This window comes from Lissotriton vulgaris, unplaced genomic scaffold (genome assembly GCF_964263255.1).
Source record: "Lissotriton vulgaris unplaced genomic scaffold, aLisVul1.2 SCAFFOLD_1717, whole genome shotgun sequence".
Classification (NCBI taxonomy): domain Eukaryota; kingdom Metazoa; phylum Chordata; class Amphibia; order Caudata; family Salamandridae; genus Lissotriton; species Lissotriton vulgaris.
Window position 1 is genome coordinate 367,849 of NW_028250036.1, and position 23,152 is coordinate 391,000.

General features: G+C 44.8%; 1 protein-coding gene and 1 long non-coding RNA gene across 2 annotated transcripts; both read left to right on the top strand.

Moving 5' to 3' along the window:
* Nucleotides 1-16: 16 nt before the first annotated feature.
* Nucleotides 17-19,285, top strand: LOC147663413 (uncharacterized). The gene is made up of 3 exons (XR_015305319.1): nt 17-363; nt 3,925-4,044; nt 18,662-19,285. It is a non-coding gene; the product is annotated as an uncharacterized LOC147663413 (long non-coding RNA).
* A 489-nt stretch (nt 19,286-19,774) lies between these two features.
* Nucleotides 19,775-22,573, top strand: LOC147663414 (uncharacterized). The gene has a single exon (XM_086950474.1). It carries the CDS (start codon nt 19,843-19,845, stop codon nt 21,319-21,321), a length of 1,479 nt encoding a protein of 492 aa, XP_086806600.1. The 5' UTR covers nt 19,775-19,842; the 3' UTR covers nt 21,322-22,573.
* The last annotated feature ends 579 nt before the right edge of the window (nt 22,574-23,152 follow it).

Here is a 23,152-nt window from a genome sequence, read left to right on the forward strand (position 1 = left end):
TGTAATATAACTACATTTTTAAACCTATGGCAACAAAGAAGACACCTGAGAAGGAAGTTTGATGGGGCTGAGAGACACTTGCTTAGCTTGACAAGACCTCACTCGTGGATCAACACTGGGAAGCAGACAAAAAGGAAGCTTTAGAGGCCAATGCGTCAAGAAATATAGACGGGCCAGTTACTCTGAATCTCTTTTGCAAATGTGCGCTCTGTACAATTATACAATCTCAATCTCAGCTGCACAGAGAGTGTTATTATTGGTGCAGAAAAGAATGATGCTTCAATTCAACCGCGCTATTCTAAAACACAGACTCTTATTTACTCTGCAAACGACGTAATAATTAATTGCCTATCAATTGTCAAGGTAGGAAATTGTGGCTGGCATGAGGCTTTATCAAAAATGACATTGCCATGAAGTAAATGCTAAGGAAGGGATTTTTGCACATAGGTCATGTGGGCTGAGGGATTTCCTGATGCTTTAAGTCACAGATGGGCAAAGTTAGGTTATGCGATTGTTATTTACGAGTGGGAGTCCAAGGGGGGGGGGGGGGAGTCGAAAGCACCTCTGCTGTGTGACTGTGTGTAAGTGTCTAAGTAGAGTAAGTGAGGAGGGAGCGTGCTCGGTGCGGAGGGCCGGGCGGCAGCGTTTAAACAGCAATCACGTAACTGCCTCCAGATGCTATTGTTTGTGAAATTATTTTCTCTGTTGATGATCAGACAGACTCGTGCCGCTCTGCAGCTGTACTGACACAAAAGTTCAATAATAAACTGACTGTACAGTACTAAGTCAGTCATGGCTCTTCCTGACGCGCAGCACTTTGCCCGTTGGGCTGATGTAACTTAAGTAACACTTACTTGGACTAGACGAGTTCAGACTGCTGTCTCTTCCCGGTCCGTGACCGTCCGCTCAGCAGTGTACCCGGACTAGTTATGCCACACGATGCACATCATGGACAAGTTGCTGATGATGCCCACGGCGAAGACGATCAATGAGAGCAGCATCACGGCGTAGGTGCTATACGAGTTCTCCGTCATGGGGTAGAGTGGGTTCTGGACTTGCGGGCACTTCTGGTCAGTCGTGGTTGTTTTTCTTGTGCTCTCAGCCCTGTCCGTCTCCGAGGCCCCAAGGGTATTCGGCTATCACCCTCAGCTCATACTGCTGCACGGCCTTGGCATCGTCGTCCTCTGCACCTCTCCGCACGTTCTACAAGGTCCCAGAGGTGTCTGGAGCACCCCACCATGCCACCTGTTCATACGAAGGCAGAGCCAGTATTGCCCCGTGGTGGTTCCACTGACTGACTCCCCGTGCCTCGGTTATCCAGAAACATCTCTTCCTCAGTCTGTGGACCCGTCCTCCACGGCCGGGACGTCAGCCTGCCTCATAAACGAAGCAACTTCGGATGCCTTGTCCCCGCCGAAGTCCGAGCTCACTAAAGGTCACATCCGGATTATAATCCTCCAGGGTGTGCCACCTGAGCCAGTAGCAGCAACCACTCACTGCAGAGAGCAGGCCCCCCATCGGTAATTGCGAGAGCAGTATGTAAAAGCCGTGCGGCGCCGCCGCAATTAATCATGTAGCCTGGAGCGAGGCGCGAAAGGGCGGGCAGATTAATTGATGCATTGTAAGACTCTCAGCCACTCCAGAGCTGCGAGCAGACCATTTTTAACTATTTAGGAACTACTGAGTCCAGCAAGCAGCTGCTGACACCATATCTAGGAGCAGCAGAGCCGGCGCACAGGTTCACAGGCTCCGCAGGTGGCACGCACTGGCAAGTGGCATTAATTGCGTGACAATGCATTTCAGTGCGGTGATGCGGAACACCGCACTGAAATGCATGAGTGTCACACCTGATGCGAGATACTTGACAGGCATGGATGGTGACCAGTGCAATGCACCGTGCAGAGTGTGACTGGTGCACTGAACCATGCAGTGTGACAGGTGCACCGTGCAGAGTGTGACTGGTGCACTGCAGTGTGCAGAATGTGACTGGTGCACCGTGCAGAGGGTGACAGGAGCACTGCACCGTGCAGAGTGTGACTGGAACACTGCACTGTGCAGAGTGTGACTGGTGCACTGCACCGTACAGACGGTGACAGGTGCACTGCACCGTGCAGAGTGTGACTGGTGCACTGCGCCGTCCAGTGTGGCTGGTGCACCGTGCAGAGTTTGACTGGTGCACTGCACCGTGCAGAGGGTGACTGGTGCATTGCACCGTGCAGAGTGTGACTGGTGCACTGCACCGTGCAGAGTGCGATTGGTGCACTTCACTGTGCAGAGGGTGACAGGTGCACTGCACCGTGCAGAGTGTGACTGGTGCACTGCACCATGCAGAGTGTGACTGGTTCACTGCACCGTGCAGAGCATGACTGGTGCATAGAATACAAACGGGATGTCATGTTATAAAAACAATGGAAAAGGAGTGAACAACTTAACCACCTTCCTTGTGACAAGAGATAGTTTATTATAAAACAGAAGACCTCTGGGCTTTTTCAGCAGACCCCATACCTCAAGGCCTAGATTCAATGTTCACATCGCAGGACAAACACTGTTTGGAAAGGTGTCGCTCTCTGTGTGTGAAAACATCTTATGTTTGCAATATTAAAGTACACGATTTCCAGAGGTACAGCTGTGTGAAGCCTGTTATGCCTAGGTGCGAGGGACAGATCAGAAAAGAATAACAAGGGGCATTGTTGTTTAACCTTGAACATCATGTGCAGACTAAACCTCAGAGCACAGCATAGAACTTGCAAAGCAGACAGTTCTCATGTGTAAAAGGGGCACAAATAAGTATTGTGAAATAGATTTTTGCATTGTCGTGCGCAAAAGCAGGTTCATGGCAGCGAAGCTCATGCTAATTTAGAAATTGTCGACAATGGACCTACAAGCCTTACTACACTTCTGTTTAATGCTCGGAAACCCACCTGCTCCCGAATCGCTAGAAGCCTCTGAGCTGTTTTCGTTTGTCTTCAAGAGGATCACCTTCAAACTCCTCATCCACGCACACAAGGCCCTCCACAACGCCGGACCAGCATACCTCAACCACCGACTCAACTTCCACACCTCCACCCGCAACCTCCGCTCTGCCTACCTCGCCCTCGCCACAGTACCTCGCACCCAAAAATCCACCGAAGGCGGCAGGTTCTTCTCCTACCTCGCTGCCAAGACCTGGAACACTCTCCCTACCCACCTGCGACAGACCTAGGATCTGCCGGCCTTCAGGAGACTCCTCAAGACCTGGCTCTTCGATCAGTAGCAGCCCCCCCTCAGCACCTTGAGACCCCCACGGGTACGTAGCGCGCTTTACAAATGGTATTGTATTGTATTGTATTGTATTGTATTGTATTCCGCCTGCGTTATTATCTTGTATTACTGCGTCCCGTACAAATGGGTCCTCCTCCGTATCAATATCTTCAGATGTACTCCTGAACATATTGGAATTGAAGTCCCCGTAATGATCAGGCTGTTGTTGGTATGCTCTTCCGTTATAATTTTCTCGAGCTCCTCCTGATTCTGAGCACTTGCAGAGGTGCTAAGCTGTGCATCATTGGCTCCATAGCATAAATGCTCTTTATAGAGCTGTATGTAGCTAGGCCTCCCTTGCTGTGGCCGAATTTGGAGCTTTTAATAGCAAGTAGGGAGAGCAGATTAAATCCGTTTAATGCTGGTGGCGATTCGCACCAAGTTTCCTGGAATGAAATAGAACACTGGGACTCTAGAGACCACCCTTTTAATAAGAAAAGCAAACCTACAAGTCCCATAAGCAATAGTAATGGAAGATGCCTAGCATGCCCTGGGGCGACAGCCGATTCAGTATATCCAGTTTAATTTTTTCAGTATTTGACACAATATTGAATTTGTAACCTTTTGTTTTTATGGTCATGAGTCACCAGAATACTAAAACATGTTGTTTCTTTTATTTTCAAGGTCGATTATGTAATGGTCACCAACTTGGAAGCTCTGTTCATTCTTCAGTGTTTGTCATTGATCTCCAGCGTGTGGCTAGTTTGGGTCAGCCCCCTGCATCGATCCTGATAACTCACACAGGTAAGGACCGCGTAGCAGCAACATGATATCCCGGCAGTTGTCTTCAAGAAGTGTGCTCTGAGGCAGGTATCCTGATACAACATTTTTCTGTGCTCTCTCTCAAACTGCAAGAACCCAGAATCTTCCCAAGTCTGTGAGAAAATTGAGTGATTCCAAGAATAAAATCAAATTGTAATTTTTGTTAAAAGCCTGCCACTATCTGCTATGTACATTTGTTCAAATAAAACAAAACACATCAGAAGGGCAACTAATCTATCATGCATTTAATGCAAAAATAGCAAAAGGCCAAGCAAACTAACAAGTGACAATTTTCATTTCAATGGACGAGAGCATCCACCCAAAAGCAAGTTGAAGTATAGAATACTAATGCTACAATATGTATTTTTATACACTTTTCTCCTAAAACAAGACAATGAAACATGAACGTGTGATAGAAATAGTTACTGAAACTAAACTAATGAGTATGAGGCAGGGTTGTTTCTCAAGAAGAATGTGAGAAGTCCTTGAGAAACAGATAAACGATACACAGACAAGCTGTAGAATTCATTATTTACTTCTGATTGCCAATATTCAGTTTCCTTCAAGATGCAGGAAAGTGTGCAGATGTACAGCACTAAATAAAATGTTTCTGGGCCCTAACAGAATCATGTAACTTTGCAGCCATATTAAGGCGAACAAACACATCAAATTGATATAAGATCATTGTAATTTGGTTATGCAGTATATCAGTGCATGTTATGGCATTCATTTGTAAACAATTATCGTAATTAAGGCAACAAGTATATGCAGTTACGCAGTTTCAATTCCTTCTTCCCAGTGGCCACCACTGCTGCTAGCCAGATGCATTCAGCAGTGCCTCCTGTGACCTGAAATGCTGCATTTAATCAGAACCAAAGGTTGTCAATGCTTCTAGCCAGCTCTGGTCACTGGTGTCACTCAGACCCCGACCCCCCTTCACCTGTTATTCTTTGAGCCTGCTCCAGTCAGTAGTGGCCCCTACAACCTGTTATCATCCTAGCCAATTCGGGTCATTAGGGGCCCCTTGGGACTTGTAATCATGCTATCCAGCTTCAGTCAGTATTGGCCCCCTGGGACTTATTATCCTGCTAGGCAACTCCAGACAATAGTGGCCCCTGTTACTTAGGTCATCTCTGCTGCTTACTGACGATTTACAAAAGAGAAGATGAGGCACAAAGACAGCACACGTCACACATGCAAACACAGTGCTGCTTGACTCTTGGAGACATGCCGGCTTGATATTTAACACCAGGAAAAGAATTTGACTCTGCTCCCACGTGAGTTCAATGTCCTTGTGAATACATAAAAACATATAGGTGGTAGTTTAATACACTGTGGTCAAAAGCGGGAAAATACTCGCCCAACGAGGGTGATGTCATCACCTCCTCGAGAGAAACACTGAGATCAACGCTAACATTTTTATTGTGGTGTTCGGAAGAAAGCTTTACATTTTGTAATTGAGCCCAGGGGGAGGAATAATATCCTCTGTTCACATGGTGGAAAGCCAAAGATCCGGTACTCACATCTTCTATTGGAGAACTTCACCAACGACCTACCCCTTCTCATGTGGCTCGGGAGGGAGGACTTGGAGGTTGTTTTTTGGTTCATAAATCCTCCATCCGGCGCTAATTGGTGACAGGTGGTTCATATGAAATAGTAAATTGCTGATCAATGATCGACAGTGATGGTCTGAGGATCGTGGGCGCCATCTTGTAGTGGGTTAGAAGCCGATGTATCAAATAGATTATTGATAGCAATTAATGTGACCGGGTTGAAGATCGTTGGAGTGCGCCCAGTGAATGTGGCTGTGATTGCGCCTATGAGAGAATCCCATTGTGGAAAGGCAGGCGGTGCGGCATGGTTAGTTGCCGATCAAAGGTCAGCAGTGATGGGCTGGGTCCTGGTGATTTACCCAATGCTATTTCTGAGTCAGCTAAGGTTATTTCCTCTAGTGATATAAGAATTTCTAGGGAGTCTCGCACAACGGCGATTAGTGCCCTGGGAGGTATATCTCGAAAGAAGTCCTCTATCTGAGATTCGGGTAGGATTTCATGTGTAGAGTGATTGATTGTTGCAGGGATTCTGTTCCTACACAGAACTGTGCACAGAGACCCAGGACATTAGTGAATTGTGGTGTACCAGAAACTCACCGCAGTACCTAGAGAGCCCCAACCAGCTAGCATCAGTGCCACATTAGCTCTTCGTCCTACAGCAAAGGGTTGTTTAGGTGCCAGGGCAACAATCGCCAATGAAACAGTACCCGACTGGGACCTATCCCTAACTGCAGCTGTACGGGGGTGTGATCTGATAGGCCTCTGGGTGGGATATCCAAAATGACCAAGCGATGAGTGTGTTCCCTAGTGATAAAAATGTGATCCAGGCTAGAAAACGACCCATGGATGGTAGAGAAATACATATAACCCCTAATTGTAACTCCTAACTGCTGAATGAAGAGTCCTCCACGTTTTGGACCATGCCAGAGCCTCTGCCATTGGCCCCAAACGAGACTCTCTGTGTATATTGTGTAGCTGTGGGACGGCATCTATCCGATCAGGGTGAATGACATCATTCTAGTCTCCCCCTAGCAATGCAAGGACATCGGGTAATGATCCCCAGGTATCAATAATGCGTTCAGTAAATATGTGACTGAGAGAGGGGAGCTTAAACCCTACCCACTACTATAGACTCTCCGCTGATCAAGCCCATGTACGAGTATGTGTAAATGATAGTCTGCGGTGAATCATGATAGCCAAACCTCTGAAGCCCTTCAAGAAGCCAGAGTGAAAGACGTGTATGAAGTCAAAGCGGGCCAGGCATGGGACCTTGGTCCCCATCAAGTGTGTTTCCTGTAATAGCAAGACGTCCACCCCTAAGCTTTGCGCATGGCTAAGGACAGCTCCGTGTTTAATCTTGTCAAGAAGGTCTTTAACATTCCAAGTGGCCACTTTAATTTCCCCCATTGGATTTGAATTGTTTAGATGTATTGTTATGGTGTGCAGCAAGTAAGATTACGAGGTGAGTGGCACGTACACCAAGAGGAGATAATACATTGCGGGCACTTTCGAATCTCAAAGTCCAAGTCCTACCCCAATACCTCAAAGAACAATGAAGTATCTGTCCCGGAATGTAAACAGTTCCCACCCCAACCGGGGTAAAAGCTGAAACAGTCCAATGGTTACCTGAGGTGACCAGTTCAGGTGGGGTAGCCCATATTGGTGCCACTGAGAGGAGATATTGATTGAGATTACTCACCAGTGATGACCATGTGATCAGTGTTGCTGAAATGTTGAGGTTCATGAGTCAGTTGTCTAGTATCTCAGCATGTTTGTTGCCTCAGGAGCGGGACGCAGGATGGTCTCGATCAATGCCTTTGTTTATCTTTTTTATTTTTATTCAGATGGAGGCGTGGGTTGGCAGAGGAATAATCCGAGCCCCGAACTGGACAATAGGTATAGCCCATGTAAGATCGGTTTGCTTTGTCAGTGACCGGTTGTAACGGTTGTAACTTACAGTGCCCTCTCAGCTCTTATATAGACTGTAATTCCTTCCTTTGTACTTTCTGAAACTCTGCGCTTTGCATTGTATTCTCATTCTAAACATGTGCAAAAATCAGCGGGGCATTAATCCCATTCTCCCAATACTATTGTTGGGCTTTGTAGTGTTGAAGAGGAACTAATGTCAGTAAATTCACTCATTCACTGGTCGACAAGCAGTGTCCCAGAAGCAGCTCCCGTTTGCACTCCTTCACTTTGTGTTGTTCTGGTTGCTTTATTTCAGTCACTTTGTTAAGACTCTATTGATATGCTTGTCTGGTGTGCTGCAGCGCCGTGAGGTCTTTCTAAGCAAAAGACGCTCATCATTAAAAATAAATGAATAAATTAAACCTTTCTTTTTGGAATTCTCCGCACGTACAGGTCCCAACAAACAAGCATCCACTGCATACCTGACGGAAATGACAATAATGGATTAATAATGATATAAAGTAAATCCCACAAACTGACAATCTGCGGCTCTTTAGACCCAAATATACCTTGGTAGACCTCAGCTTGCTCTCCCAGGCCTCCCACTGGGAGTCGCACTGTCGTCTCCTCTGGGCTCAGAGATCTGTGGTTTCTGTTGTTCGCCAGGGGCCCTACACCTTTTCAAACTTGCTCAGGCATCGCCGGGACCGAGACTCCAGATTTCAGGCATCATGTACCAATTTAGTTTCACTTCCTGGGCATTCAAAGACTGAATCCTGTCCTGCCCACAGTATCCGATCACATCTCGGCAGGCTACCATCAGTGCATCATTGCAGACCAAAAGCCTGTAGCAATCTATTGTATCTTCCCTTCCAAATTCCCAAAGTCACCATCTGTGGTGTGAATTCCAGGGTGAATTTTAGTACCTCTGAAATCCGGCCACCCTCCACCCTCCAGAAACCCTGAAGCCTGGGGCAGTTCCAGAGCATGTAGAGTAGGGTACTGTTCTGCCGGAACCCTCTATGGCATGGGTCATTGTCAATTCGCCTGATACAGTACAGCCGGGTCCTTGTAATGTATGCCCTGTGAGGTAATTTTAGCTGAATGAGTTTGAAATCGGCCCGTATAGCCACCTCTCTCACTAGCAGCATGCTGCATCTAAGTCGTCATCTTCTAGTCCCAGCGACATAGATTATATTGGAGACACGGGCAGGGAATGCAGACTCTGTATGGGTGAACACAAATCCAATAAAAGGTTAGGCAAACGAGCTGCACCCCTGGTGAACCACTGGATTGAGGCCCAGCACACTGAGTCTGACCTTCGCTGGACCATATTTATTCAGACCTTGCTAAGTCCATTCTGCGTCTTGCCGCATTTACCGCTACTTGTTACAAGTAGCAGTATATGTGGCAAGACGCAGAATGGACTTAGCAAGGTCCGAGTAAATAATAAAACAAAAAGAGAACGAAGCGTCTATATGAGGCAGCGTATAGAAAGGGCCCATTATTTCGAAAGTGGTTGACATCACTGCCTGTTGGTGAGGCACTTCATCCGATAACTGTTCGGAAATAACTATTAAGGAGGCTAACTTTTCAAAAGGAGTGTTATGAACATTCGGACAAGATTTTATCAAATTAGATCATTGAAAAAGCCCAGGGGGGTGAAACGTGCGTCGGCTGTTGTTGCTCTCCATGTTTTGAGAAGTGAAAATAAAGTTAACAGAAGGACCTGATTCAAGACTTTGTCTAATTTTCAACTGAAAGAACACTTGATCAATGGCCAATTGAAATATACTTTGTGGAAGAATCTCCATTTTATATTTTTTTGACTCCTCTGTTGGATGATGGATATAATGATCTGGTGTATTTTGGTTCAATATTGTTCTAGGCCCTCGGGTCCTAGTGAAGACATACCCTGGTGGGTGGGTAGTGTAACACCATAGGAGCACCCCAAAGAAACTTTGTTAAATCGAATAATTTAGACAAATTATTATAAATGGATGTGCAGATCATTAAGCAAACCTACAAAGTTTTGGAATGAACTCAATAAAAATCTCCCCTCAGAGAATGCCATTACCTGAATGACTTAGTGCCTGTGGAGTGGGGCTCCACCCACACAGGCATAGATATGTGCTATTACTATTCTGTTTTTTATGTAGGGGCCATGTTCCTGTAATCCTGCCTCCCATTTTTCCGCTTCGTGCCCCTTTAGATTTTCCAAATAAATTCCTTGCCAGTTCACTGTGTTTATTATTTTTATTTTTATTTTTTATTGATCATTTTTGGCCTGGCTGTATTACTGCCTCATTCCTATTGATTACGCGTCATAGAACTTCATGACTTTCTTGTTTTACCTGCTTGCTAGCAGACTGGTCAGCTTACTTTAGCCTGCTGTGCCAATATGCGGGACGTGCACTTTAGTGACGAGCCCTAGGCAGTGAACCCATTTCCAACCGTGACGCTCTACATTGAACTGTGACGCCCTACATGGAATTCTATGAAATCCCTGCCTCATTTGGTTTCTAAGACCCACATTATATGGGATTATTTGCCTGCTAGCAGAATACCCTGCTCTACTTAGCCCCCTGTGCCAACATGAAAAACGCGCACTTTTATGATGAGCCCTAATATTTGAGTTCATTTTTCAGCTTAAAGAGGGGAAATCCATGATTGTCGCAGCGCATTGTTTGAATTCTCCACTTATACCGCCACGCCTCCTCTTTTATGTTTTAGCTGCTATGGAAAAGATGCGGTTGGGAAACGTGCATTGGTTCCAAATATCAATTGTTCTGTTTTCCTTTTTTCAGTCATCAGAACCGATTAATTCTTGCCTTCACCCCGACGGGGGAAGACATTTGTCACCTTGCATCTCTTCCACTTGTTGACCAGCCGAATCACGGGCGGGAATTGCAAAACGCTGAGAAGTCGAGTTGGGCGTATAGACCCCCTCGCAAGGTACGACATGTGCTGGGTTTGACTCATATATGCCTTGGAGAATTTTGAGTGACTATTATATCACATCATCATACCCGGCAATCAACCTTGACCTGTGCATGAAGACGATAAGGTCAACATGCAAGGAGCATATTGCTACAAGATAAACCAAGGAGTGACACTTAAATCATCATCTATCTAATGACATTTTGGAATTTACAAATACCCTGAAGAAGTTCTTGTTTGCAGAACGAAACGCGTTGGCTGTGGCCTATTTAAAAAGAAGGAAAATAAAGCAATAAAGAAGACATTTCAATCACCTTGTTAAAACGGACTGGATACAAATTGAGTTGATTGAACATAAATTGGAATGTGGTGCAACTTTAACATAAGTTTACATATATGATTGACCCTGAGGGATAAGGGTGGTGCCTTTGGACAGAGAAGTTTGCACACAATATTATTTTACTTCTGTTTAAAACATCTGGTACACTTTCTGAGGTTGGAGCCTATGGTAGACTAGTTTGTTCACTGTCCAGTCTAAGTGTTGGTGAACTAAAGTGTTGAGTGCTGGAAGCAGATACAGAAGGCAAGTGAGATTTAATAGAGTTTCAGCAGAGAAATATATCCAAAGGTGTATAATATTCGTGACCATGAAGGGGTCAGATGGTGTGCTTGATGGATTAGCTGATTTGAGAAATGCGGAGTTCACCAGGTGAAAAAAGCAGTGAAGGGAGAGAGAGCAATAAATAGATAAAAAGGAGAAGAGAGGCAGTAAGTGAGGTATCAGGGTGTTCCCAATAGTGGTGATCTTAGAGGAAAGTATGACGGAATGGCAGTGGCAGATTGTGTGGTGTGCTTGATGAGTGGGTAGATCAAGTTGGATGAAGGATGTGGGTGAGACTGTAGTGATCAGATGATATTTTAAAAGTATGGGTTCTTGGCATTGGCAGCAGCTAGAAAGTGAGTGCTTAGTGCATTTATGTTGGTAGCAAGATTTTTTTGTTTCATTTGTAGGGAGGTCAATAGAATAAATATAGACTATTATCGTGGTCTGGGGAAGGCCATCTTAATTTGCTGCAAGTACAGGAACCTACAGATGTTTCTGTTTTCGCCCTAGCTTGTGCAGGTTATCAGCCCAACTGTTTCTGTTTACTGAAAATGTCAACTGCAGATCTAAATCACTTTTTGATTGGTCAATCCCATATGGTAGGTCACATCTTTTAATCCTCTCTTTTCCCCTGTTAATTTGGTCAGTAACATCCTAACCAGTCCTGCTTCCTGCTTGGGCTGTTTCTTTATTAGCTCCACTCTATTTTAAGATCGAGGCTAGGCAGCGCTTGTGCTGTCTTTCGAGACATGTTGTGTATACTTTGTGGACTTACAGCCCACCCATTGCTTTTCATTTGTTTCTTTCAGTGTTCTCTAAAAATCCTTGCTTACAAGTGGTTAATCTGTTCTATTTGTCCCTCTTTTTCATGTGTTGTATCCTCCCATGGGGCACCGCCCCATTAATTGTAGTCTTCCACTTGTCCCATTTTGGCATCTGCAATAGGGACTGCTTTTTCCTTTGTCTATGACCACTCTTACGAGTGCTTGATGTTTTCACTCGCTCGGAGTTCCGTTTCAGTAAAAAGGGATACAAATCATATTCTAATCTCGTTACATTTGCTGTGCATTTAAGGACCGAGGGCGCCTCCCCACTGCCGCTTTCGAACGTCAGGGCTGCTCCCACCGACCTGTTAAGTGCTGTGCGCACCACCTGCTGGGATGGTACAATGGAAACTGTAGGAATGCCTATTAATTTAAATATATATCACAGTGGGAAGCGGTTTTGTCAATGTTCACACCAGGACTCTGAAACTGTATTCAGACGCTGTACATGTCTCCAGTCGTGCAAGTGACAGCAGGGTCAGCTAATACTGCGCACAGTACTGTCAATATGTGCTCAATCTGAATAGTGTTTTACGTGAAAGCGTGATACTACTCAAACTTGGCTCCTTAATAGTAGCTGCTGTACATGCTGCAGAGGGCTGTGTTGATTCACCTTTGTGTTCAATCTAGGTAAGGGTCCACGGTGTAGACAGGGCCCTCTGGGTTGACATCATTTTCCTTTAATGTCCCGAGACCTGTCCTAGAATGGCTGTGCAACTGGGCAGAGTAAACCCTTTTTGTACTTGACTCTCAAGGTAGCGAGGGCGAGTAGTCCCAGAATTCTCAGCTTGGTAATGTTGGCTGCTTGAACTCAGAGCTCAGCAGTAAACCTACAGACTCAATAGAATGAATGACCAGCACACTGCTTATCCTGTCAAGAAAATGTACTTCACTCACTCAGTTGCACCCAATACTACATTAATCAAAAGCAGGTCAATACCTCTGCCTTCTAAGTTATCGGGTGCTGCGCTCACTCATGTCTATCCCTGCCCTCCCTAGTATCATTTATTTTTCTTCTGGTTCTGATCCCTCATCCCATCCAGGGGCATTTAGGATTGGCATGACTATAGTACATATGAATGAATGAATACACACTAGTATAGCGCATGGCTACCCCAGGGCATCCCAGCACTTCCCGTGACACCATTCAATCACCACTGATCACGGAACGAGGAAGGTCTTCAGCTGCTTCCTTAATCTAAGATGGTCAGATTCAAGGCAGATGAAATCTGGGAGCTGGTTCCAAGAATTGGCTGCATTATAAGAAAACAGCCGGCCTCCAGACCGACCCGTTTGATCCTAGGGACTGCAAGCAGTTGCTTATTACTAGACCTTAAGGTCCTCTTGGTGCAATAAGGTTGTACCATGGACTGAATCAAGGAGGGACCATTACCAGAGATGGACTTGTGGACAATGCACATGACCTTAAACCTGATTCTTTCTTGAACAGGGAGCCAGTGCAGCCAACCAAGCGCCCACTTAACAGAATTACGTTTAGGGATGTTCAACAAAAGACGGGCCGCGCAATCTGGGCAATCTGTAATCTCTTAATAGCTACCTGTGGCCCACCAAAATAGACTGCGTTCGCGGAGTCCAGCCGAGACATGATGAGGGCCTGAACCAACAACCGCCTGGCATCAAATGGGAGCAAGGAAAGGATCTTAGGTATCCACGTAAGAAGACCATAACAGGTCCCCGCCACTTTAAATGCGGGCGAAGAGAGGTTCAAGTTGCAATACAACCAGACACCCAAACTCTTCATTTGTTTCTTTGGAGCCGGCAGAGAACCAAGGCAACTGGGCCACATAAGATCTAAATTGTTGGGGGATGCATGGCCCAGGATCATGATTTCTGTCTTGGCCCCATTTAACTTGAGAAAGGACAGGTCCATCCATTCAGATACCTTAGCAAGGCGGGCAGCTAAGCCCGGCTCAGATTTATCTTGCTGACTAAGAGACACCACCAATTGGGTGTCATCAGCATAGGTCACAATGTGTATTCCCCAGGGGAGTACCACCCCCGCCAAAGGCCTCATATAGATGTTAAACATGGTAGGGCTCAGTGACGACCCCTGGGGAACTGCAAAGGTCTTTGCTGCAAGAGGGCTCCTTCTTTAAAGACGGCAAAAGATCTATCTGTCAAGAAGGACTGTAGCCATTTTAAGGCAGTGCCTGTGACTCCCACCTCCTTGAGTCTTTGGATCAAAATATGAAGGTTCACGGTGTCGAAGGCTGTGCTGAGATCTAATAAAATAATAGCAGCGCAGCCTCCGTCATCCATGATCTTTCTGGATTCTTCCACCACAGCAAGGAGGGCCGTCTCCATGCCCCGATGAAGCCTGAATCCGGTCTGAGTCGGGTGGAGTTAGTCATTTTCCTCAAGATGAGCTGCCAATACGGAATTCACATATTTTTCTGTTAGTTTACTAATTATTGGCAGTAAAGAAATGGGGCGATAGTTGGCCTAGTCCTTCGGATCCAAATTGCTCTTTTTTAATAGGGCCCTGACTCTAGCCTGTTTTCAAAGACAGGGCACCTGGCCTGTTAAAAGCGAGGTATTCATTACATCCTGCATAATTGGGCACACTATCTCTGAGACCAAATTCAGAGTGGCCGGTGGGGCAGGGCCTGCAGGAGATCCTGATTTCAGACACTTCAAAAGATCCTGCAGTACAGGCAGGGAAAGTAGAGGGAACTCTGCCAGCATAGCCTGTTGTGGAAGCAGTTAAATATTTGTATCTAGGATCCTTTGGTGAAAACTAGAATAGATGTTGTGAACTTTAATGGAAAAAAAGTTAGCTAACTCCTCACAACGCTTTAAAGCATTATCGCCATCAACAGGGAAACTAGGGGGGGAAAGAAGAGATTTTATAATTTTAAAATTTCCCGAGGGGAATTAGATGCTGAGATTATTTTTCCGTGATAATAGCTGGCTTGGGCAGCTTTTATTTTCTTTTTATAGACCTTAATTGCCTCTCTATATTTGCCCTTACTTATTGCTGTAAAGTCCTTCCTCCATGTCCTTTCGAGTTGTTTACAAGATTTCTTAAGCTGTCCCAGAGTATCAGTATACCAAGCTTTCTTATTTGGGCCTATACGGTGACAAAGCTCTTTCTTTGGGAGAATTATGTCACGCGAAGACTCCAGCCAATTGTTAAAATTCTCATTCGTCCAAGTTGGGTCAGAATGAGGAATGGGAGTGGACTCCATAAGACTGGTTGCCCATCTTTCCACTGGAAGTTTAGTCCATATACGGCCGAATTGTTTAGTTCTAACCGACGGTTGTAAGGACTCTTGGGGGGTCCAGATAAAAGCTAAAAGGAAGTGATCAGACCAAGGAATCTCAATAGACTCAACCCAAGCGATGTCTGTGAGATTTGTCAATAAGGGATCAAGCAAATGTCCCTGATTATGAGTAGGGCCAGTCACTATTTGCTTGAATTGAAATGTTTCTAAGCATTCAATAAGGTAATTCACGGGGGAGAAATCGAGATCCTCAAAGTGCGAATTCAAATCACCCAAGATAGAAAAATTGGACGACAGACTCACCCCACTGGTAGCTACCTCTGGGAGGTCTTCAAAGAAATTACTCAGTGCTCCTGGTGGGCGAAATATAAGAATCTCTGAAAAAGTACAGGTTGGAGAGTAACTTATGCCAAACGAAAGGCTTTCGCAATCAGATATGTGGCAGTTGGTGGCTCTACATCTATAGATGTCTTTACAAATAATAGCAGCCCCCCCCACCAATGCCACGATCTTGCCTAAAAATTGCGCAGTTTGGGGGGAGAGCTTACACTATATCCGCATAAGAATCCTTATTCGTTCATGTTTCCGTGAGAAAGAGTACATCAGAACTCCTCTCCTCAAGAAGGTGAATTTGAATAGAATGTTTTTGGAGGGAGCGACAGCTAAGTAGAATAAGGGAAATAGGTTTTACTTTACCCTTACCAATTGTCAATGGGGGAGCAGCCTGAAGAGGTTTAAAATTATAGTTACACAGAGGGCAACATATATTCTTCTCCTCTAAAGACAGACTATGCACGCACTCACTCCTGCTCTCAACGTTAACTCTAAACAGCTGATCCCTATCATAGCCATACTTGTCTGAAGAGGGCCGAGCAGAGGTTCTGGCCCTTGGCCACGTCCTGGCGCGGACGGGTGCAGATGGGCTGCCGCTGGCACACCCACTGCGCGCGTCCGCTGTGTGAAGGCGTAATCGGCAAGATTTAACGCTGATAATGCATGCATGAGTGCACGTTAGCACGCAAAACTAGAGCGCTAACTCAAATTCCTCTAACCTAGAGCGGAAGTTCCCGCAGAGGCTATCAACCAGCTCAGAGTGCCCCCAACAGAGTGAAGTGTAAGAAGGAAGTATTTCACACCACAGAATTAAATGCAGGTAGGAAGTATTTTCACACAATGTTTAAAAACAATCACAAATTAAAAAGGAGACTCTCGCTTCTGACCAGGGTCAGAGCGGGAGAAAAGTGCAGTTCATTCACCCTCATACACAAGTGCTCTCAGTCTTAAGTGTCTTACCCCTTCACAACATGAGTCAGTCCTGTCAGGGTCCCTTTCCAGCTGTCCAGCACTCGCAGGGCACGCCCGCGCGCTTGAGAGAGCTCTGGCCCACTAGCAGGCTTTTGGGGGAGCTCTTACGTCCTGGGTGCATGGCAGCGTTCAGTAGGGCACCCTCTTTGCCTTTTCTTTACAGTTTACTGTGAAGATCAGCAGTCCTAAAGTTTTGCGGTCACACCTGGCCTGTTGGTGAGTGAAGGCCCTCTGGGGGCCCCACCATCTGCAATTGAGCCCACATTGTGGCCGGCTGAACCCCAGGCGTAACCTCAGACAGGGTGTTCGACACTTGGGTAGTTGTAGTCCCTCATGGGCTTCTGGCATGGACCGCTCAGGAATTGGGCAGATACAGCCCCACACGGTCTCTCAGGAAGTCCGTAGATTCAGCCACTCTTGGGTTAGTTAAGAATTTGGCATGTGCAGCTCTGCATGGGCTGGTTGGCAGCACACATTCATCACCGGACTGGGCATCGACAAGGACGTTGTCATAGAGTATTATTTTCTCTATTGAACTGTTGGGAGAGCCTGGGGGGACCGTCTGACTCCCTGGTCCTGCTGCATGGATTTCCAGTAGTAGGCTTCCTCCGTCCCCATACAGCTGCTAGGGATGTGCTGGACCTTGCTTCTTCCAGGACAGCCTTGTCCTCCTGTTGGATAGTCAAAATCCCTTCTCTCACCTGACAGGCAGGCAGGCAGGCTTCTAGGCTCTTCAGGACCGGTACCAGCAATCAATTCAGCCTGCTTGTGATGTCCCTTCAACTTGGATAGACAGTCAGGCTGACACCATCCCTGGTGGCACAGCAGGCACCTGGGTACTTTGTAGAGCACTTTATTCCTTGGTAACAGAGGACTTTGAACTGGAGCATACAAGAGGGCTATATGGTCCCACTTGTATACACAACTGGCAGAAAGGAGATGCAGTTTACTCTGGCACAATCTCACATACTGTGTATGCCCCTCACAGGCTACACACACCAACATGGTTAACACGCACTTGAGATGTTAGCGCAAAGCCTGGACAGGGACATAGAAACAGAGCATTAAATGGGTGCGTCAGTAGGACCCCACTCCAGTGATCCTGATGCAAAGATCTCATCAGGCTATTGATCCTTACAACAGGGTGCATCGCCACCACCGCTCTAGCTGTTAAACCCATGACAGTCCTCTGCCTTAAATAAGGGCACACTTGGTGTGACCCTCCAGGTCACAGGCCCGGTCCAAGACCTCTCATAGTCCCTTGTTACAAGTTGCACAGTACTGGGGCGGCAGAAAATTCTCACATAATGGTTTCCTTTATTTTGTGATAGATTTCCCCAGTAACGTACAGGTGTAAGGTGGACGCCATTGAATGGGGAACTGCCATGAGGAGCAAATTTTTCTGGTCTTCAAATCACACGCATTTTTCCATTTCATAGGGGTTTTCTCGCTAATATTTACCACCTGTTTCCAGCAGGTGGTAGATATATTCATGTCGTTGGTTTGGGGGGTGGCAAGAGTAGGGGAGGGAAGGGGAATCTGTTTCTAACAGGGCGAAGCATTGTGTGTTCCCCCAGTTAGAAAAAAAGACAGCACAAGTTTTGGCTGCTACTGCTGCAGACAAAGTCTTATGCAGCTTTTCCGTCAAATGTTTCCGTCTGGAAAAACCGTGTCAGAAAAACCGAACAACTGATAATCAGCTGGAATAAAATTAACACATGAAAGTACACTTTAATTTCTTTGCGCTTGAGTTAGTTGAGGGATAGATCTAGGCATAGGGCTCGCATCACACACTAGATTATCGTGAAGCCGAGGCCAAAAATCAAAAGTCAGCATAACAGATACATGCAGTTGGGAACTTCGACAGGGGAAAAACACCCGTTGTCAATGGAGGGGACATTCCCAACCCAGAAATCTACATTACAAATGAATGAATAGTATTTTTTTTATAAATAGAAGTTTTGTGCCAGTCCATATGACTCTGGGATACTGCGTTACAACTCCACAGGGTACATGTAAGTTAGTCGAGTCTATTAAATGTTGAAAATTTTACAAATTCTCACTCTTACATCCAAGTGCTCTCAGTTTACAATTCTTCGCTCTGCTGTGTCAGAAAAACAGCTAACATTTATCAAAATTCTACAATTCTGCATTCATTTGACTTGTAACTTATATTTTTGGAAATTTACTTCTATTAACTGTTTAATTTTAAATCTACAGGTGATTGAAATTACGTGCAAAGAACGCAAGGTTTAGCGCTAGGCAACCAAATGTCAGTGCCATAAGGAGGATTATTTTGAAAAAACGGAAGGACATCCAGCATTTTAAGTTTGAAGAATTTCTAAAATCTAGGTGTTGCGCTGACCTGGGAGCTGAGAAAAGTGCTATACCTGTAAGTGAAGTCTCTAATTTTGCATTTCATTAACCCAGAGCAAAGCCATATCCGTGCACACAGCATCAGAAATAATGTTGAAAGACCACTTCAGCATGCTCATCTGAAATATTATCAGAAAGACGAATTGCCTCAGCATGACAGAATAAATGTTAATCTAAAGCCTATCTAATTCCAGAGAGGAAGCACACGGTGCATAACAGAAAGTTATTGCACCCTCATAGAAAAGATGCTGAAAGAAGACTTTGAAGCCGACACATCCGACAGAAAAAAGCACTGAGATTAAAAATCACTCTTGCTCAACAACCGTTTTTAACCAGTGAAAACTTCAAAACTATCTGCCTCTGGATATAACACCTGAAACCACTCGCCTCTCTTTTGCAATACCCTTAAAGATACACCACTTCATTGTGTCCATGACCATCTCAAATAAATGTTTCCTTTTTATTGTGTACTGTTCTGTGATGACTCTATGTAAATTGGCTTAGCATTATCTGTTGTGCAGGAGTATATGTAGAACTGTTAAATATAAAAACTGATTAAGTGAACACTGGGGAGCTATATCTAATGTGAATCCCTGTCATCAGAACTACAAACTTTGCTCAATGTATAAGAAGGTTAAAAGGAACTGATGTTCTGCGACTGGTGATCCACAATAGTACTGTGCCCGTTCTAACGCCCTCAGTTACTGCCATTACGTCAGTGCAAAATGGAATTTAACATTTAATCATTAAATATCCAACTAACACCTTTATCACTGCTTTGCTAAGAACCTATACAAATGAATGTGAGAAAAACATTATTCACATAATAAGTTGCTGCCAGAGAGGCCATAACCTGAAGACCATTATCTGCAAGAAACCTTTCAACAGGTTTATATAGGGCAGCTTCCAGACAAATTTTGCTCAATGCAAGTGTTAAGGAGATTGCCCATGATTTTTTTCAGAGATTAATGCTGACCATTTTCTAAACAAGCCGGACTCTAGGAAGGATCTGGTTCACTCCTAGCATGGCATATGAGCAAAAGAAAAACAAACTTGGTGACATTAGCTCTAGAAATAAATCTTGTAAAAACACAGACTATGAGAACAAATTCAGTGTTCAAACCAACCTCACTCAACACAAAATAACACAAGCTGGGGAAGACAGATTCAGCCATAAATCTCATGTCACTGAACATGTGAGATTGCTCACTAGGGATAAACCCTATCAGTGTTCTGAATGCCAAAAATGTTTCCGCAATAAATCGCATCTAATTGAACATGTGAGAATCCACACAGGGGAAAAACCTTTTCAGTGTTCTGAATGCCAGCAAAGATTCTGTAGCAAATTGAGACTTTCTCGACATGCAAGAACCCACTCTGGGGAAAAACCTTATCAGTGTTCTGAATGCCAAAAATGTTTCTGCGATAAATCGTATCTAACTGAACATGTGAGAATCCACACAGAGGAAAAACCTTATCGGTGTTCTGAATGCCAGCAAAGATTTTGTAACAAATCGAGTCTTTCTCGACATGCAAGAACACACTCTGGGGAAAAACCTTATCAGTGCTCTGAATGCCAGAAATGTTTCAGTGGCCAAAACACTCTCACTCGGCATACAAGAACCCACACTGGGGAAAAACCTTATCAGTGCACGGAATGCCAGAAATGTTTCATTGACAAAAACACTCTCACTCGGCATACAATAACCCACACTGGAGAGAAACCTTATCAGTGCCCTGAATGCCAGAAATGTTTCAGTTACAACAGCAGACTCACTGAACATACAAGAACCCACACTGGGGAAAAACCTTATCAGTGTTCTAAATGCCAGCAAAGGTTTTGTAACAAACCGAGTCTTTCCCGACATGCAATAACCCACTCTTTGGTAAAACCTAATCAGTGCTCTGAATGCCAGATGTGTTTTACTGTAAAAAGCAGTCTCACTCGGCACATAAGAATCCACACTGGGGAAAAACCTTATCAGTGCTCCGAATGCCAGAAATGTTTCACTGAAAAAAGCAGTCTCACTGATCATACAAGAACCCACACTGGGGAAAAACCTTATCAGTGCTCTGAATGCCAGCAAAGGTTTCGTAACAAACCGAGTCTTACTCAACATGCAATAACCCACTCTTTGGAAAAACCTTTTCCCTGCTCCGAATGCCAGAAATGTTTCCGTGAAAAAAGAAGACTCACTGAACATACAAGAACCCACACTGGGGAAAAACCTTTTCAGTGCTCTGAATGCCAAAAAAGGTTTCGTAACAAATGGAGACTTACTCGACATGCAGTAACCCATTCTTTGGAAAAACCTTATCTGTGCTCCGAATGCCAAAAATGTTTCAGTGAAAAAGAGGACTTACTAGCCATACAAGAACCCTGCACTGGACAAAACCGTTATCGGTGCTCTGAATGCCCAAAAAGTTTCAGACATAAATCTAATCTCACTGAACATGTAAGAATCCATAGTGGGGGAAAAACTTATCAGAGCTCTAACTGCTAGAAACGAGCTAGAAGCTGTTACAAGCACCATAAGCAAACACACACAGTCCAAAATAAATTTCTGTGCCCTGATTGCCAGAAAAGATTACATTTTGAATGCAGTCTCACACTACATGAGCAAACACACACAGGAAAAAAGCGTCACCAGTGCTCTGAATGCCAGAAATGCCTCTTTGATAGGCACAGCCTCACTAACCATGAGAGACTCCACACTGGGAAAAAACATATGAGTGCTCTGAATGTCAGAAAAACTTCAGAGAAAAACGCTTCCTCACTCAACATGAGAAACTCCACACTGGAGAAAATCCTTATGCCACAAAAGCTTTTATCTGAAAGACAGTGTTACATGTCATGAGAGATCCCATACTGGGGAAAAACCTTATGAGTGCTTGTAATGCATGCAAATCTTTGGTTACAAACTGCTTTTCATTCGACATGAGTGTACTCACACAGGGGGAAAATGCCTTAGGGTGTTCTGAATGTCAGAAAAGGTTTGTTGACAAATATAATCTAATTCGACATGAAAGACCCACACTGGATTAAAGCCTTATACGTGCTCTGAATGCAAGAAAGGATTTAGTCAGAAAAGAAAGTCAGTCTCACTAAACATGAGAAATGCATCCACACCAGGTGAATAGGAACCCACATCCTGAGTTGCTGAAAAGCTTCTAATGCAACCTGACTTTACATGTAAGAGCAAAAATTGAAGTTGCAATAGGTTTACTTGCAACCTCAAAAGAATTTTGCGGGATTGAAAATAGTCAACAAATTGCCAAAAATCAGCAGTTACAGTACCTGAAAGTTACAAAACTCTCAAGGTCACTCCTCGACTCAGAGAAATGTTAGTGCTGGCAAAATCAACTAATTGCCACAAAATTCACATTATTTCTGTCTAAAATGTATTAGACCCAAAAGGCTCCTACTCACCCTTGTTTGTTTACATAAGACTGAAATATATATTTTGGGTGCAGTGTTTTGTACACTTTGTGAACATTATTGAATGCAGAATTTTGATGATAAAATACAGCAGAAGTTAAACGTAATAAACAAGTTACTTACCTTTGGTCACGCTGTTTCTGGTGGATACTCCTTGACCTGCTAATTCTTCACCGTGAGAATATTCCCCAGGCGCCAGACTGGATCCTGAAACTTTAAAGCAGTCCTGCTGCACGCCGGTAGGAGACATCGCGCAGCTCAGTGCCAAATTCTTTCTGCTCCAGAGTGACGAGCGAAGCCGCATATGAGCACTAACCATTCTCATTGTGAACAAACCCAGGGGTTCGTGGGTTCATTATCTCACAGGAATGTATCACATATGCAGGCCATGTGTAGAGATTAATTCACCTTTTTTTAAATGAATACCATTTCAAAAAATTCAAATTGTATTCTCAGTAACCAGTGTACATATACATTTCTGAGTAATGTCAGCACAGTGCTCAAGCTGAAAGTGACCCACTTGTGGGACACCCCCGCGCCGCACGGCCACCAGCTGCTGCGTGTGCCCCTTGCCTGCCCTCTGCCTCGCTGCTGCCTCGTTTGCCGGTTGCCGGCTGCCTCCGCTGCGGTTGTTATTGCCTTGTTTTGTCGATAATTTGTGCCTGTTTTGTTTTATTTCCTTTTGCCCGTGTTTTGCTTTTCCTTGTTTTGTCGATAATTTGTGCCTGTTTTGTTTTATTTCATTTTGCCCGTGTTTTGTTTACATTAGCCTATTGCCTCGCTAACACATCTACACAGTAAGGTTTGGTGAATGTGTGCGGTGTAGACCATGTTGCTGCCTTACAAATGTCAGCTAAGAGAAAAATCCCCTAAGAAGGCCATAGTCGCCCCTATTT